At 37.8% G+C, this 17,343-nt stretch overlaps 1 protein-coding gene across 1 annotated transcript; it reads right to left on the bottom strand.

Moving 5' to 3' along the window:
• Positions 1-184: 184 nt before the first annotated feature.
• On the bottom strand, positions 185-12,745 carry rab2a (RAB2A, member RAS oncogene family). Its single transcript, XM_058754632.1, has 8 exons — positions 12,495-12,745; positions 8,853-8,924; positions 8,429-8,496; positions 5,323-5,405; positions 5,075-5,167; positions 3,943-4,054; positions 3,000-3,068; positions 185-1,696 (listed from the first exon to the last, which is right to left on the bottom strand). The coding sequence occupies exons 1-8, from the start codon at positions 12,538-12,540 to the stop codon at positions 1,601-1,603; spliced, it is 639 nt and encodes a 212-aa protein (XP_058610615.1). The 5' UTR covers positions 12,541-12,745; the 3' UTR covers positions 185-1,600.
• Between the last annotated feature and the right edge of the window lie 4,598 nt (positions 12,746-17,343).

Below are 17,343 nucleotides of genomic sequence, written 5' to 3'. Positions count from 1 at the left end.
ACAATGCTTTGTTATAAGTTGTGGTTATAAGTTGCATTATCAGACGATTTTACTTCAATTCATTTTCTATGCTAAAAAATAAACATCAATAGTAAGAAAACAGCAAATATATATTTTATCGGACTTTTAAAAAAAAATAAAAAAATAAAATAAAACAAAACATTTAAAAACTACACAAGCAAACTGAGTTTAGAAGGTTTTATTATATTTTTTTTCGTGATAGCATTTAATTTGAGAACACAGCAAATAAAGTCGAGGGTCACAAAGTTACTCCAGGTTTGGCTTTATCACACCCCTTTCACAACAGACAAGATGTTCACCATATATCTATTAACAACATAGTGCCAAGAGAAAGCAAGTCTTTACACAATCACTCAGACACCTAAATTAATGTGGATCTGCACTGACTTTACACAGCGGACTGCATTGGAGAAAATTAACTTTGAAGAGAGGAAAAAAAATAGATATATTTATATGCATACAAATGCATGCATATGTGACGACTTGTATGATATATAGGTATAGGCATGTATGCGTGAGTGTCTGTCTAATGGATAAGTGAGTCTAGCGTTATCATATGCAATATATAATTGCACGTAATTACTGAAATGATCCTGTGTAACATGAATATGTTATTTATTTTTTATTTTTTTGAAGTCCCAAAATCTTTTAAGGCAAACAGCAGATCTAGTTCTGGAGATGTGATCCATATCTGGAGCCATGATTTTAGAACACAGGTAAACACAAATTTGGCATTAAAATAGGAATATAGAGCCAGAGTTTCTATACAGTGAGGAGGATTGGGAGCACGGATACGAGGAGTCAAGGCAGATGGCAGGACCGAACTAAAATAAATGAAGTAAAAGGTTACCTTAAAATGGTGTTGAAGCGGTTTTGGAAATATCGCAATACTGCTGCAGTTTCAAGCTCTATTCATACAGTATAGAATTTAAGCAAATTCAGTACAGAATTCTAGCTCGGTCAACGTACACCAAAGCAAGAAATGATAACTATATATACAGAATGTGAATGATAAATACAGATTTAAAACAGTCCTGCTTTTCTCTTCTTCTTTTAGCTTCTTCACTTTGATAACAGCTGTTCCTTTTTAGACCAGCTCTACGTTCCTTTTATTTTGACTTCAGGGTTCACCACAGTTTTCATTGAATTCACCCACATAAACTGATTAAAATACTATAGATGACTTTGTAGTGTTTAATACAGTTCAGCTTGAAGTCAAATGGGCAAAACAAAACAAAACAAAAAACAAAACAAAAAAGAAGACAACTTGCTGAGAAACAAACATGAATATATTTACCATAATAACTCCAAAGCTCCTGTCTTTTTCTTTACTAGTAACCATATAATGTCTGCTGTAGCCCAAACAGGCTTCAGGAGTTTGTCAGGAGATTTGAAGAGGACCTGGACTTTATAAATATTTTTTGTTGTTGTATCGTTTTGGACAGCCATCTAACATATGATTTGAATCCGGGGCCTGGGCTGTGGGAGGTTAAGAAAATGTTAGTGAGCCCGACCAGTCCAGTAGAAACGTAAGGGGCGGAGGGGGACGTGGAGGTGACTGGAGGATAAAGGGTAGTGCTCAGCAACAGCCCCCTCCGGCTTGCTGTCCTCCCTGACTGCCGCCCATCGTAGAGTTGGTGGCAGCATGCTGGGGTCCAATCTTGATGCCGTTAGCCTGCGAACACAAATAAAACAAATGTAAGACACTTAAACCCTCATTTCCATTTCAGATGACAAGACCTCACAAAAGTTAAAAGAGCTCATGAGAAATGATAGTGATTTAGTACTGTCACATAACGCTGTATTATGCAGAAAATACCAGCCCCTGTAGGCCTGAATTAGTGGGCCGCTTTTGTCAGCACTGAGGCGGGAGAACCTCTGGAGTGTTATTCCAGCGGTAACACAGACGCAGGGAAACCTGCCAGAGCTTTAAAAACACACACACCCAAGCTGGTGGCACTTTCATTCATCACACAAAGGCATCTCCGTGCCAAGTTTTCCCTTAAGTGGGCTCGCGTTCAAAACCGACACGCCATAGCGAGGCTGTGCTTTTGTAACATTCTCAGGAAACTACATTGCGCCAAATCTGATTTATAGTGATCTGGGGTGAGCTCACATGTGAGCCATGAGGTTCCTGGCCAGGATCTCTATCAGCTGATGCGGTTTGGACTCTGTGCCTAAACTTAAAAAAATAAAAGAACTTTTCCTATTACTCCAGTAAAATAGCTGCAGCGGGCTCACCTTCATCAAACTGGCTGTAACTTACAACGTGTGAGGAATTTACATGTTGGCTACCTGCCAATAGAGAGAAACTGAAGGGCCGGAGGGCTTGTGTGGAGCTTTCCCTGGAGTACACCTGCGTTCCTGGTAAGTCATCATCCTGCTCCTTCCTCTCACTTCAGTTGTACATGCATTTATAATTCTATAAGTATTCACTACCATTACATTTCTGCACATTTTAGTGGCTGCTACAATACCTGCAATCACATGCAAACCAGTATAATAATAACGGCTATGCTCCATTGGCTATTACATCTGAATTTGCATAGATTTGAGGACAACAATGTGGCTACTGTGGGAAAACAACACCACAATGCAAAGGGTATCAACCATCCAACGTGATATGATTTTACTCTTTTATTAAACCTATTTTTTTAATGAAAAAACAATGAAGTGTTTGTCATATTAGCAGCAGTAGTTGCATGTATAATTACCTAAACCGTGAAAAGTTTGGATGATCATAGTCCACGCTAAGAATTTACGACATTGGTTAAGCTGGTCGCAGAGCCACAGTGTTTACTTTTTTGTGGTGGTCTCTGTACATTAAATAGGGAAACTAGCAAGTCTGTGCTGAAAGTTTCAGAATCTACCCTCCAAACCATACATAATAGATTTCAGTGTAAAGCAACAGGAAGTCCTCTTGACCCAATTATTTTTAACAACAAACAAAGAATGTGCTTCCTTGTCATATGGGTTACCTCGTTGTTTATATCAAAGACTCCCTCCTGGATCTTTTCATAAATTTCCTTGGCCGTGTTGATAAATGCCTGAAACACAAAAAGAGCCATATGTTATCCTTGTGATTAAAATGCCATCCTTCAGCTGCTTAAGCTGATAAACTCAAACAGAACCTCAATGAGACCAATGCAAAACACAGCCAATATTGGACACAAAACAATACCTCGTACTGGAATCAATATAATTCATGAATAAATTAGATCAGCTTGACATATTCAAAGAGTCAGAGTTTCTACAGTTGATGGCTGGTGCCCCCATCTGGCTGAAAGTGATGTTGTCTATTATTATTGGAATGGAGCACACATTGGTCACCCAGAGAAAATAAACATGGCCGTGTGCACGGCTCACCTTTAAAGTGTTAAGCCCGGCTACTGGCACTTTGTAGCCTAATTAACAGAGCAGCTTTGCTTTTTTGGTACAACTGCCTGTCAGCTCTCCAGAGCCATCAGTCCTCTGCGGCTCAATTACCACCGAGAGAGAAAGAGATGGCTGAGCGAGTGTCGCAGATGTGTGCGCTCATATCCATGCATGTGTGTGGGGCAGGGAATCTATGAATATGCATGAACCTTAAATAGGAGATTGAAACGTCATAAAGGGGTGGGGGGAAGGGTCAGGAGAATTCACACGACACTAATGAGACAAATTAATCATTGAGGCGTCTTACAGTGGGAGGATGGGGGAGAGGCTTCCACAAATTAACACCCCGTTCTTTTAAAGCCGGCTCTAAGCCCTGCTTTAGTTTCTTGGCTTCCACCGCAGAGATCCGAATGTTTTTTCCCCAGTCTGTGTGTCCCTAGGGTGTTATCTATATGCATGTATGTGCATGCGTTTTCACACAAGAAGCCAAACATAAATCACAACACGAGCACTGAAGACCTCTGAGCCACACAAGTGCTGTTTTACCTCTTCTACGTTTGATGCAGTCTTTGCAGAAGTTTCCATGAAGATCAGTCCATGTTCTCTGGCAAAGGCCTCGCCTTCCTCTTTCTTCACCTCTCTCCGTGACTCCAAATCACTGCCATGAGAAAACAAATCAGATTTGAATTCAGATTACACCAGACTGTGAAAAACTACCATTCAAAAGATTAGGCTCAGTAAGATTTAATTTGTGTTTTTGAAAGTCTTACATTCACAAAGGCTGCATTTATTTGATTAGGAATACAGTAAAAAATACTTTTGTGAAATATTATTTTAATACTTTACAATATAATCTTTGCAGTCATGGCAAAGCTGAATTTTCAGCAGCTACTACTCCAGTCTTCAGTGTCCCACGATACTTCACAAATCATTCTAATATGCTGATTTGGTCTTCAAGAACCATTTCTTATTATTAACAATGCTGAAAACAGCTTAATATATTTTTGTGAAAATGGTGATATATATATATATATATATATATATATATATATATATATATATATATATATATATATATATATATATATATATATATATATATATATATATATATATATATATATATATATATATATATATATATATATATATATATTTTTTTTTTTTTTTCAGGACCATTTGTTGAATAGAAAGAGATACATTTATTTGAAATTTTTAAATATTTTTTAATATTATAAATGCCCTTACTGCCACTGTAGATCAATTTAACTTGTCCTTGATGAATAAATGTATTAATTTCTTTCAAAAAAATAAATACAGACATCATGTTTAAATAGTAGTGTAGCATTTCCTACATATTAGTTACCAATATATCATGCTGATATTTGACCAAATTAATATTTGAGTGAGCATTAGCCAATAATCATGCCTGCTCAAAAAGCCACACCAACAGATAATATTGAAAATGGAAAACCTAAACGGAGTAAAAATGTAGAGTTTAGATCCACAAGTCATTTTAGAAATGCTGTTCTCTCATTTTTCTAATGTCACTTCCTGCAAATAAACTGTTACATGTCAAAAAATAAAATAGGCCAATTATTTCAATGTGTACTAGATAAATAAATAAATATAGACAATAAGTACCAATAATAATATTAAAAATATAAATATTACAGACCTTTTATTTCCGATGAGCATGATGACCATGTTAGAGTTGGAATGTTGACGAGCATCTTCTAACCAGGTTGTCAAGTGGTTAAAGGTGTCCCTTCTGCAAATATAACAAACACCCACACAACTAAATAAAAAACAATAACGAACTAGCAGTGAACAACCTTTAAAGTGAAGTACTGAATCAAGAGTAGACAAGATAGTAAAGCAATGGAGCAGAACAGAAATATGAGAGCCATACGAGTTGGGTCTCACCTTGTGATGTCATAAACTAGCAGAGCCCCAGCTGCACCTCTGTAGTAGGACCTGGTGATTGAGCGGAAGGACTCCTGTCCGGCCTGAAACACACACACACACACACAGGGATCACACCACTAGTAAAAGCCTGTTTACGAGGAACAATCAGGTGCCAACAATTTCCACTGGGTATGTTGCGTCTTCACTCGTAAACCATCTTCACCACAGTCCCTCCAGGCTGCTGTTGCCCTAGGAACTCCAGCTCTAAAAGACCACAGTGTCTCCTCACCACTGACTCTCCATCCCACAATGCTTCTCCAGAGCCTGATGCCTGTCCAATCCGCCGGACCCCAGTGCACGGACACCGTTCATCGGCGTGTCACAGTGTAAGATGGCCTCTGGTCAACCCAGCCCCTTTGACAGCAGGCAAATAAGCCAGGAGCACGTATTTGAATTCAATAACCCATTCCCTGGGGCAGCTGTTAACATTAGAGTTAATGGAGCCCATTGTGAATAAATGATGAATGACACCGTTATGCCTGCCATCTGCTGGAGTGAAAGGTTACAGGAAGGCCAGACATGCAGATTTCTCCTGTTACTTCATCCAACACTCCCCCATCTTCTCTAGCTTTATCACACAGCTTGTTGAAATAACCTTGAAATAAATTATTTATGGTGCATTTAAAGACACGCTAGCATCTAGGTGACATCATCGCAACAAAACCACACTGAACAACCACTGCATGATTACCCCTAATTATCCCGACTCTGGATTTTTCATAAGATCGCCTCACCCATGCAAACTGCCTATGAGGAGGAAAACATCTTATTTAATGTTTAACATGACTTCTTTTAACTTGCGCAGAGACGTCATTAAAAATAAATAACTGGTGTACATTTCTTAATTCGTTTTTAAAAGCGTATATACAAGTGTACAAAAGGAAAAAACAAGACATTTCGATGAATAAAACATTGATGCTATGACCACAATATCATGGATTGAATATCATTGATATGTTGTCTCCCTCTGCTGGCCAAAATGTTTATGAGCAGCTGGGACGTTATCTTTCATCAACATTGTTCATAACTGCATTTCTTATACAAGGAGGATTGAACAAGTCTGCTCCTGAACATGTCAAAATATTGACTGCTATATGGTACAAACATTTGGCAAAGCATTGATCCATGTCGATTTGAGACGCTTTAAAAAGCTCTGTCGTTTAAACAATTACAAGGAATGCTTATAAAAATAAACTATTTCTCAGGGTGGCATATTTTGAAAGACATGAAATGAAGTCTACGTGATTCACTGAAATATTTTATTTTAGGTCTTTCCCTGTGAAAAGCTGCAGCTGTAATCACAGAAAAGAAGGAAAAAAAACACACAACCTTTCAAAGCTTTGGAGTCAATAAGGTATTTTTTAAAAGAAATGATTAAATTGATCAAAAGTGACAAGAACTTTGTGTTACAAAAGATTACAATTTCAAATAAATACTATCCTTTGCACTCTGTCAATCAAAGAATCCTGAAAAAATGCATCATGTTTTCTTCAGTTACTATGTTTCTTAAGCAGCTGAAAATTCAGCTTTGCCATCAAAGAAATAAATGACACTTTGAAATATATTCAAACAGAAAACCGCTATTTCAAATTGCAACTATTTTACAATATTTCCATTTTTTCTAAATTTTTGATCAAATAAACGCCGACTTGGGGAACATGTGACTTTCAAAAACATTAAAAATATCTTGACAATTTTTTTGAACGGTACTGCACATATACAAAGTCATGATTAAATACTAAAGAGATCATTTAAACACTTGAAAAGAGTGTAACTACTTTCCTGAAAAGGAGATTATTTCCTAAGTCTATATTTCTTGCTGTATTGGCTGGTAGCTAAAAGTAGTGAAAATTTTTCACATAGCAGCACTAACATAAATTAGCATACTACCAGACAGATGAGTGAAAGAGGTGCCTTAAGAAATCAAACCTGTTATTATGACAGCCACAGGTGCTGCAAACCGTAAAAAAAGGGCCAGGTGAGCAGCCCACAGCATGAAAATGAACCAATTAGAATCATTTTGAACATGACATCAGGTTTGTTGACATGTCTTTGGAGGGCAGGGCTTTATAAAGAGAGCATGTGGATGAAGCAATGGATGCAGGTTTACCCCTGCTGATTAAAGTTGTTACTACACCATTAACAGCCAAAAAAAAAAAAATCTGTGGATTCTGAAGAGAAAAAAAATCCTTTTGCAAGTAACATTTACTTACAGTAGATAATTTTGGGAGGGCTGTTGGAAAGTTGAAATTGGTTATTTTCTCTTTGCCCGCTGCCTCATGATAGTTACTAATAAATTGCATGGGACTTTGTGTTGGTGCCAATCAGTATTGTCATCAAGCATAGCGTTAGTTCTGGCAGGTCACGTTAGTCAAGCTTGCATCAGCTGATTCACGTCTACCTATAGGAATACGACACCAATCTCAGTGTTGCTCAATAGCTAATGACCCTCCTCCATCCCCAACCCCTCCTCTCATCCAGTCAGAATTTGGCCTTCTGATTCTCTTTTGAATCAGGCTAATTTCTAAAATGTGTACATTCAATTATTGAACATTAATGATATCTGCAATACATTTATGTTGGTTCTGTTTCCCTGGGGGGATTATGGCTGCTCTCCCTCCTCTTATCCATGCTAGGCTGCATGGATGAGCAGGGAGTTCTTGCCCAGAACAGAACCATACCGCCAATCCAAACTGTATGCTAATTGTCAATCATCTTTGACGATAGTGGTCCTGATAGAAATGGCATCATTTTCCTGTATCTCTAGAGTCATTAGTCACATTTAGGTTCAATGTCATGTGACAGGCTCAAAGCGACCTGGCAGCAGAACTGAACTGTCATGAGCAGCCTCTTTTAGCATTTTTGCATGACCAAATCTAATCAGGAATAAACTTTCCCACTACACTGTCTCTACTGTGTCAGTTTCATATATCAGCCATAGTAACACTCACATCATTTACCAAGGGCTGACCAACCTCAATAACCACGAAACAGCAGACCAAAAATGTAAAATAATTTTCTACACAAATAAGTTGCATGAAAAATCTGACGATTTTAATCTTACCGTATCCCAGATCTGAAGTTTTATCTGTTTGCCATCTATAGTGATCATTCGCGCTCCAAATTCAACACCTGTCGAGACAAATGAAGGCAGAGCTTGATTCGTGACTCATGTGACAGCACAGGGCACCTCAGATTTGCATCAACAGTACTGATCAGATCTTTCATTTTAAAGCATTAGCAATATAAAACTTGACAATACAGTTATCAAATGCCAACTTTAAATACATTTGAATACCTTTATTTACCCATGGAGTAGATGGAGCCTGTTCATCCACACCACAAATTTCACTATTACGTGCTTACAGAAGGTTCATTACAAAAACACTTCAAGGAGACTGGCACCAGTCTGCTTGCTGTGCTAATGAAACACATTCCTGCTGTTTTAATTAATGAGAGAATATGTGGTTGAGTTAAAAGAGCCTTACCGATAGTCAGATCATGCACTGGCTGAAAGCGCTTATCTGTAAACTGTAATAATAGGCACGACTTCCCCACACCTGCAAAGCAAACACAGAGGGTCACACGTGAATAGCCACAATTAGCCTCAGGTCCATCTGCTCTATCCCATTACATCAAAACCATTTGTTCAGGCTATAATTGAAAAATTGTAAAAAGTGACAGGGTTATTTCTGTTTTGAGAGTAGAATAGGCCTTCCACTCTCATCTTACTTCCTAACAATGTGCATAAACATACAAGGTTTAATTAAAGCCATTGTAAAACCATCTTATTATTACTGCTAAAATGAATGAGAATAAAATAAATAACTCATGCATGGAGATCAATATCAGACAAATAATTAAAGTGAGACACATTAGGGCAGATGGGTTTGATACAGCATCTTAGACCAATTACCTGATGGACTGATAGCAAAAACAAAGACGTCTCCCATATTCAATTTTCGGTGTGTAATGTTAGTCAAAAACAAAGCAAACAAACACAAAAATAAATAAAATCTCACATTTACTTAGTTTTTTCTGTGTACTTTAAACTATATACTTGTTTCTTATTAACAAAATATTACCTGCTCCTTGAATGTGATTCCATATTTAATTAACTATGTTAATTGAATTAAGTAAAATCATCAGTTCAAGACATTTTTTGTTACCGGCATAACTAAATAAACCCATCCCCCAAAATGAGATTAGAAGATCTGCCATGATACGCAAACAGGTTAAATGTTTATGACATTAGGAGGAGGCGTTACCATGAGCAACAGCCGTTGTGAAGCAAACAAGCAGCATTCAAAGAGCGCTCACAAGAGAGATGCATGGAGACAACACAACAATGATGAAATTACAATGTGCAGACTCACCTACAACAAACACTACACTCAACCTACAGAACAATATACTAACTATCGTGGAAAAACTATTGCGTATTGTCTCTTGTGAATAATTGTGACAATATAAATGATCTGGTAACAGCTGGATGTTGTCGCTTCAATCTAGTATTATATCTTTGCCAATATGGGCATGGCAAGCAACTGAAATCAAACTAATAGGGATGAGATGCTTTTGGTTTCATTTGTTAAAACTAGTCTGGTTTGCATATATGCATGCACCACTTTAATAAAAAAAAAAACATTCTCTTAGATGTACTAGTGCTCAAGTTAACTGTACAGTAGCACTACTTGTCAGCTGAATAAAATTGTCAGCTGAATGAATCAATACAAATATAAATGTAGTTTGTCTTAGAAATCCAGAAAACCTCTCCTTGTGCCAGTTTTAACACTGCAAACTTACACCTCAAGCATGAACACAGACCAGGCTAGATGCAATCTCACAATGCCTTGTAATGACCAGCTAGATCAAGTTGCAGATGAGCATCATCTGACCTGGGTTGAGCAACATGCAAAAGGCACAAGCCTGTTTACACTTCACTTTTACAACCACAACTGCCTAAAAAGTGATTGTCACAAACCCAATTTTTCTGCTGTTCAGCGTTTTGTGAACTGCATTAGGGATTGAAGAGTTTATGATGGTTGGTTTTGATACAAAAGGAAGAAACTCAATCACTCTAGAGGTGTCAAGTTAGGTAAAATGTTGAAATGCAGTGGCTTCATAACATACTGATCATCAGATGTTATGGCACAACCTGTACTAAGGCCTAGTTGTCAAGATCAAATGGATACTCCACCCAAAAACTTCAATTTTGCCATAAATTTACTCACCTTCATGTCACTCCAAATCTGTATGACTGACAATCTTCTGTGGAACATAAAATATGTTATTTTGAGAAATGCCTTCTGTTTTTAGTCCATACGATAGAAGTCAATGATAACCAAAACTATTTGGTTACCAACAGTTTTCTAAATATCTTCTTTTATGTTCCACAGACGAAAGTCATACAGGTTTGAAATGCCATGAGGGCGAGTAAATAACAGAATTTCTGGGTGAACTATTCCTTAACTCATTTATGTTAGCGGTCACATTTTGAGCATACACAGACTGACAGACACTGTTTAGCTGTAAAGAAAAGGATATAAAAAGTGGTTCAGTTTTGCAAAAAATGTTGAGCACCACCTGATCTACAGTTTGTCTCCACGAGGCAGGAAAGAGGGTTCTCCGTAAACGAAGCAATCCTACCTATTATTCTGTCGATGAAAAGCTTGTTAAAGGTGCCATTTGCAACACAAAAGACACCAGTTTCAAGATGCATTTAAGTACACCAACAAAAGAGTCTTCCTTATGATGATTTTGATGCTGTAGGTTTCAGTGCAACAAAATCCTCAATACAACATTGGTCCTGCAGTTAAATCCTTTCCTTACCAAGGTAGAAAAACACTGAGCATAAGATTATTACATGCGGGGGAAGAAAAATGCACTATTTGTGAAAAAAGGTCCCAGTCCTACTTTATATTAAATGTAGGCTACTTAAGTCAATATATACAGAGAGAGAAAGAGGTTTTATGGTATATGTAGGTTTAAGGGTGTGTTAAAGGGTACTGGTAGTGCTAACAGTGCAATTATAAAGATAATTACAAAAATTACTCACAGATGTAAATAATCGTGAATGTTTTTTTTTTTTTTTTAAATACAAGTACAACATAAAAACATGTCTGTGCCCAATAAATGCATTGTATCAAATGGTTCATTTTTAACGTTAGTACGTAGTAGTTAAAAGACACTTAATATAAAGTGGGCATGAAAACACACAAACAAGCAAAAGCAAGATGTAACCTGGAATGAACTGGATACAAAATCATATGGACAATGTTGGATGGAATTAATCATCATTAGCATTATATTAATGTGTTTATATTATCTAGCAAAAAATTAATACTGTAAAAAAAGAAAACTGTGCGGAACTGAACGACAGATCAACACTTTTGAAGGCAGAAACACATCTTTCTACTGTTGCCGTATCTCTTGGGGAAAGGCCTACAGTGACAAATCTGGTGAGAACACTAGCAGGCCACAATTATACGGGGTTACCAGCATCAAAACACAAATTATATGATCCTGGCTGATCAATGTGAGACTTAAGTAATAAAACAAAGGAGTATCTTTTATAGTCCTTGCTTATTAAACGTGTTTATCCTCTGATGACCCAACGCCATTTTCAGAAAAGAGTAAATAGCTGCTAGCGATGTTGGCTAACTAAAATTAGCCAGGCTGTTGTGGCCTTTAGTTGGGCTAAATAAAAAGAAAAAAAGAGATGTATGCATAGCAAGCGACCACTGGGCTAGACGCACTGACACGTACACAAGTTGCTTTTTCGCTCTACATGTCATGCTAATAGAAAGCAGGGATGCTGCTGTTGTTATTGAGGCAGACAGCTGATGTGAAGCAACGGTTAGCTTGCCTGCTAGCTCCCCCCACCCAGCCGAAAACAAAAGACCGTGACAGCCTTATAACAGCACACCGCTGCCGTGACACGAAGCACACGCTTAGGAATCGACTTTACGTATGCGATAATAATAAGGCTAAGAGCTAATGAGGCAGATGGAGAGAAAGACAGAGAAAAACAGGCTGTCGGTCCTCCCACCCCTCGCGCCTCTGCTCGAACCACGTCATTGACTCCAGCACTGCGGAAATAAGAGGCTCGCCGTCGCTGCTCAACTCACCCGTGTCTCCGATTATGATGTATTTGAAGAGATACGCGTACGCCATGGCCAACCGGTCCTGTATCAACCTGTCTTGGCCTTACTAAAATGGCTCCGTGAAGCTAAAACCGCAGGGGTAGTGTGTGTGATATATGCCTCCGCTAAGCCAGCCCTTTTCTCTCCTCGACGGGAAGGAACAATAAACACCTCGAGCTCCAGCCGGCCTACGTCACGCGTCCCGCCTCCGCCACGCACGCAGAACAGAGGAGGCTGTGGACTGCACCGGAAGTTCACTCACCGAGCCGGTGTGTGTGTGTGTGTGTGTGTGTGTGTGTCAGGTCAATGTTCGTCAAGAGGGCAGAGGGACAGTATGTCTTTAGACGCTTTACAAGAGAATAATTATCCTTCCAAAACTTCAGACTTTAGTGATGTGATAACTTGAAAGTGAAAGTGAGTGAACTCCTGAGGGTCCATTATGGAATATGTATCCCATATGTAACTTTGAAACAGCAAAGTTAAGGATTCTCCCATTTAAAAAAACAAATATATTTATAGTAGAAACTTTAACTCAGCATGAAATGAAAAATGCATTTATTTTGTAATTGCATAGATACTAGATATAGATACTTTGCATAAGATGTGTGTGTTTGGATTGTGAAGGAAACCCACAGTGACACACATAGAGCATGCAGACTCCACACAGAAAGGCCTCTGGCTGGAACTGGAGACCTTCCTGTGTGGTGAGTCAACAATAATTCTAGTGAAAATGACAGACTTCTCTCAGGTAACATATACAGGACTTTTTCATTTAATCCACTTAAACCCACCCCTGCAACAGAGGAAAATATCTTTTTTTCTGTTTGTTTTATCATGACTTTAAAGGGACAGTTCACTCAAAAATGAAAACTGTCATTATCTCACCCTTAAGTTGTTCCAAACCTGTATGATTTTTTTATTTCTGCTGTACACGAAATAAGATATTTGAAAGAATGTGGGTAACCAAACAGTTGATGGTAACATTGACTAATATGAATAAAGGCAACCCCAATTGCACCACTTACATTTTACATTTTGTAAAATGCAATAAAAATCAAGAATCTGTGATTTGTTAATTCACATTTATTTAATTGACAAAAGTACAAAGAAAAGATTTCCCATGTTTTGTGAAAAACAGTCACATCCACAGGTGTCAACAAAACCACACTGTTGTAGCACGTGCATAATTAGACCTTGCATTGTCTTGATATAATAACCATGGACTTCCCATGAAATATGTCATCTTGACTGCAGTAATATGTCTCTGTACAATCCCAATATATGCCTCTCACACATCTACCAGTCACCCATGCTGTTTGCACTGATGCACCCCCATTCCATGACACATGTTTGTTTTTGCATCTGTCGCTGGTGAAAGTCTGGATGGTCTCTTTAGTCTTTGTGACTGAGAATTTTATGTCTGTTTTCCCCAAGAACAAGCTGAAATGTGGACTCATCTGAGTACAGCACACATTTCTACTGTCTTTTTGATGACCTGAGATTAACTCTGGCCCAGAGAACCCTGTGGCATCACTGCATAGAGTGGACATATAGCTTTCTCCTTGCGTAACAGAGATTCAAGTTGCATTTTGTAATGCAGACTGTGGTAAATGACAGTGGTTTTCTGAAGTATTCCTGAGCACGTGTTGATATGTTTAACACCACAGGATGATGGTTTCTTATGCGATGCTATCTGAGGGCTCAAAGGTCATGAACCTTCACCTGAGGTTTCCTGCCTTGCCCTACACAGACTGAGAGTTCTCTGGATTCCCTGAATCTTTTCAGAATATTATGTATGGTAGTTGTTGAAAGACCTAAATTCTTTGTGATTTTGCATTGAGAAATGTGATTTTTGATTTGTTTGACACTTATCTCAAGAAATTTGGCACAAAGTGAGATGCTCCTTTTATACCCAAACATGATTCTCTCACCTATTACCAATTCGCTTGCTTATTGTGGAATGTTTCAAAACAGTTTAACTTGGATATTCTATAACCTTTTCACTTTTATTTTGCCTCAGTCCCAACTTTTTTTTTTAGTGTGTTGCAGCTATCAACATCAAAATTTCTTGAAAATTTTGTTTTGTTAATATAATGGCAGGGGAAACACTGAGTGGTGAACCTTCCCAGGAGTGGCCGGCCTACCAAAATTACTCCAAGAGCACAAAGATGACTCATCCAGGAGGTCATAAAAGAACCCAGAACAACATCTAAAGAACTGCAGGCCTCACTTGCCTCAATTAAGGTCAGTGTTCATGATTCAACAATAAGAAAGAGACTGGGCAAAAACAGCATCCATGGGAGAGTTCCAAAGCAAAAGCCATTGCTGACCAAAAAGAACACAAAGGCTCGTCTCACATTTGCCAAAAAATATCTTGATTATCCCCAAGACTTTTAAGCAAATATTCTGTGGACTGATGAGACAAAAGTTGAACTTTTTGGAAGGTGTGTGTCCCGTTACATCTGGCGTAAAACCAACACAGCATTTCATAAAAAGAACATCATACCAACAGTCAAACATGGTGGTGGTGGTGTGATGGTCTGAGGCTGCTTTGCAGCTTCAGAAACTGGATGACTTGCCATAAATGATGGAACCATGAATTCTGCACTCTATCAGAAAATCCTGAAGGAAAATATCTGGCCATCAGTTTGTGACCTCAAGCTGAAGCGAACTTGGGTTATGCAGCAGGACAATGATCCCAAACACACCAGCAAGTCCACCTCTGAATGTCTCAAGAAAAACAAAATTAAGGTTTTGGAGTGGCCAAGTCAAAGTCTTAAAAGACTTAAATCCGATTGAGATGCTGTGGCGTGACCTTTAACAGTCCTTTCATGCTTGAAAACCCTCCAATGTGGCAGAATTAAAACAATTCTGCAAAGAAGAGTGGGCCAAAATTCCTCCACAGCAATGTGAAAGACTCATTGCCAGTTATCGCAAACACTTGATTGCAGTTATTGCTGCAAAGGGGTGGCACAGCCAGTTATTAGATTTAGGGGGCAATTATATTTTCACGTAGGGCCAGGCAGGTTTGGACAGCTTTTTTCCCTAATAATAAATGAAATCATTATTTCAAAACTGCATTTTGTATTTACTCGGGTTATCTTTGTGTAATATTAAATTTTGCTTGATGATCTGAATCATTCAAGTGTGACATATGCAAAAAAAAAAAAAAAACAGGAAAGGGGCAACAACATTTTCACACCACTGTATATAGAAAGTTTAGTTTTAAAAATAGGGAGGACACAAAAAGAAACTGGGTTTACCGAAAAAAGAAGAAGAAAAAACAAACGGTTAGGCCTGGTTAGGTTCACAGAGTAAGGTAATTGGAAATTGACTTGAAGTATTTTCTTTTTTGTTTATTTAAATAAAAGTTAAAGGGAATTAATAAATCACAGATTCTTGATTTCAATGCATTTTTTAAAATGTCCCAACGTTTTGGAATTGGGGTTGTACTATGGAAGTTAATGGCTGCCATTAACTGTTTCAGGGTGAGTAAATGATGACAGAATTTTCATTCTTGGATGAACTATCCCTTTAAGGTTACATATCCATACTCTACGAATATGCACCTTTTAGGGGTAGATAAGGTACAAAGTTGTCTCTTCAAGGGTACTACCACAAAGACAAGCTGTTGTATCCCTAAAGGTTTTATTATGACTGGTTATTTTGGGGACATGTCCCCAGCCTTTTTCCTGGTTCTTTGCCACTTAGAAATTACATTTTTAGTCTTGTAATATTGATTATATTTAGCCACTGTCCTCATGTAGAAACCTGGCCTGGTATACAACTGGGAAGGTTGTCCCAGGCACTGTGTTGAGGAGGGCCCACTTAGGTCCTTTATGGTATAGCCTACTCTTTGAGCCTGGTGGAGAGGGGTACCGTACCACCCATGAAAACATAGTCCCGGGCTGTGTAAATTGTAGAATACATATAAAACATAAATAGGTATATGATGCTGAATGAACAGAAAATGAGAAGATGCTATTGTAAAATCCATGACAAAATGTGTATCATCCCATGATTTAATGAACATCAGCATGATCACTGTATAATATTGTCATGTTGTAGCTTACATCATTTGCATTTGTACTTACAATAAAAGTTAAATCACTATCACAATATTTCTTAATATCTCACATTCACCATAATTCTTATCCACATTTCTGTTTAAATGCTTTCAGTATACAGATGCAAATAATTAAATTTTAATTTTTGTTGAGATAAATGTGAATTATTTTAGCAATCCTCATATTCCAGCGATGAAGTAATAATGTTTTCTTTTCTTGATCGTACACACAGTTGCAAGAATAAATTTTTATGTCAGCAAAGCCTATCCATCAAACTGAAAAGCATGGTTGTTCTTGTTCAGGGAGTCAAAGTGCATGGTTAACCATACTCCAGTGCCAATGGTGCTATTTGGGGTTAAGTGCTTTGCTCTGGGCCACACTGATGGTAGAGCTGGATGGTTCTGGACTCAAAACTATTTAATGCGTGAAGGGCCAGGCAATGTCTAGTCTACAAACCTCCTGTTACCAATCTCCATTTAAATTAATTTATTAGGACAGTGCAAGATTTGTAATGCACTATATGTAATTATCTAATGAGAGTTATACACCATTTTGTGAGCTTTACCCTAAAGACAGTTGGTTAAGGTATCAGAGAAGAGAGATACTTTGACCTTAGATATTGATGAACTATTAAGATAAATTACCTTTAATGGACTTCCCCTGGAAATTTCTGTATAAAACATTTAGTCTTGGAAGAATAGTTGGAGGTATGAAGGTATAGTTCACCCAAAAATTGAATATTTGTTTAAATTTTAATCACCCCAGGC

The sequence above is a fragment of the Onychostoma macrolepis genome, chromosome 02 (assembly GCF_012432095.1).
Source record: "Onychostoma macrolepis isolate SWU-2019 chromosome 02, ASM1243209v1, whole genome shotgun sequence".
In the NCBI taxonomy this organism is placed as follows: domain Eukaryota; kingdom Metazoa; phylum Chordata; class Actinopteri; order Cypriniformes; family Cyprinidae; genus Onychostoma; species Onychostoma macrolepis.
This window is presented reverse-complemented; position numbering and strand designations above follow the sequence as displayed.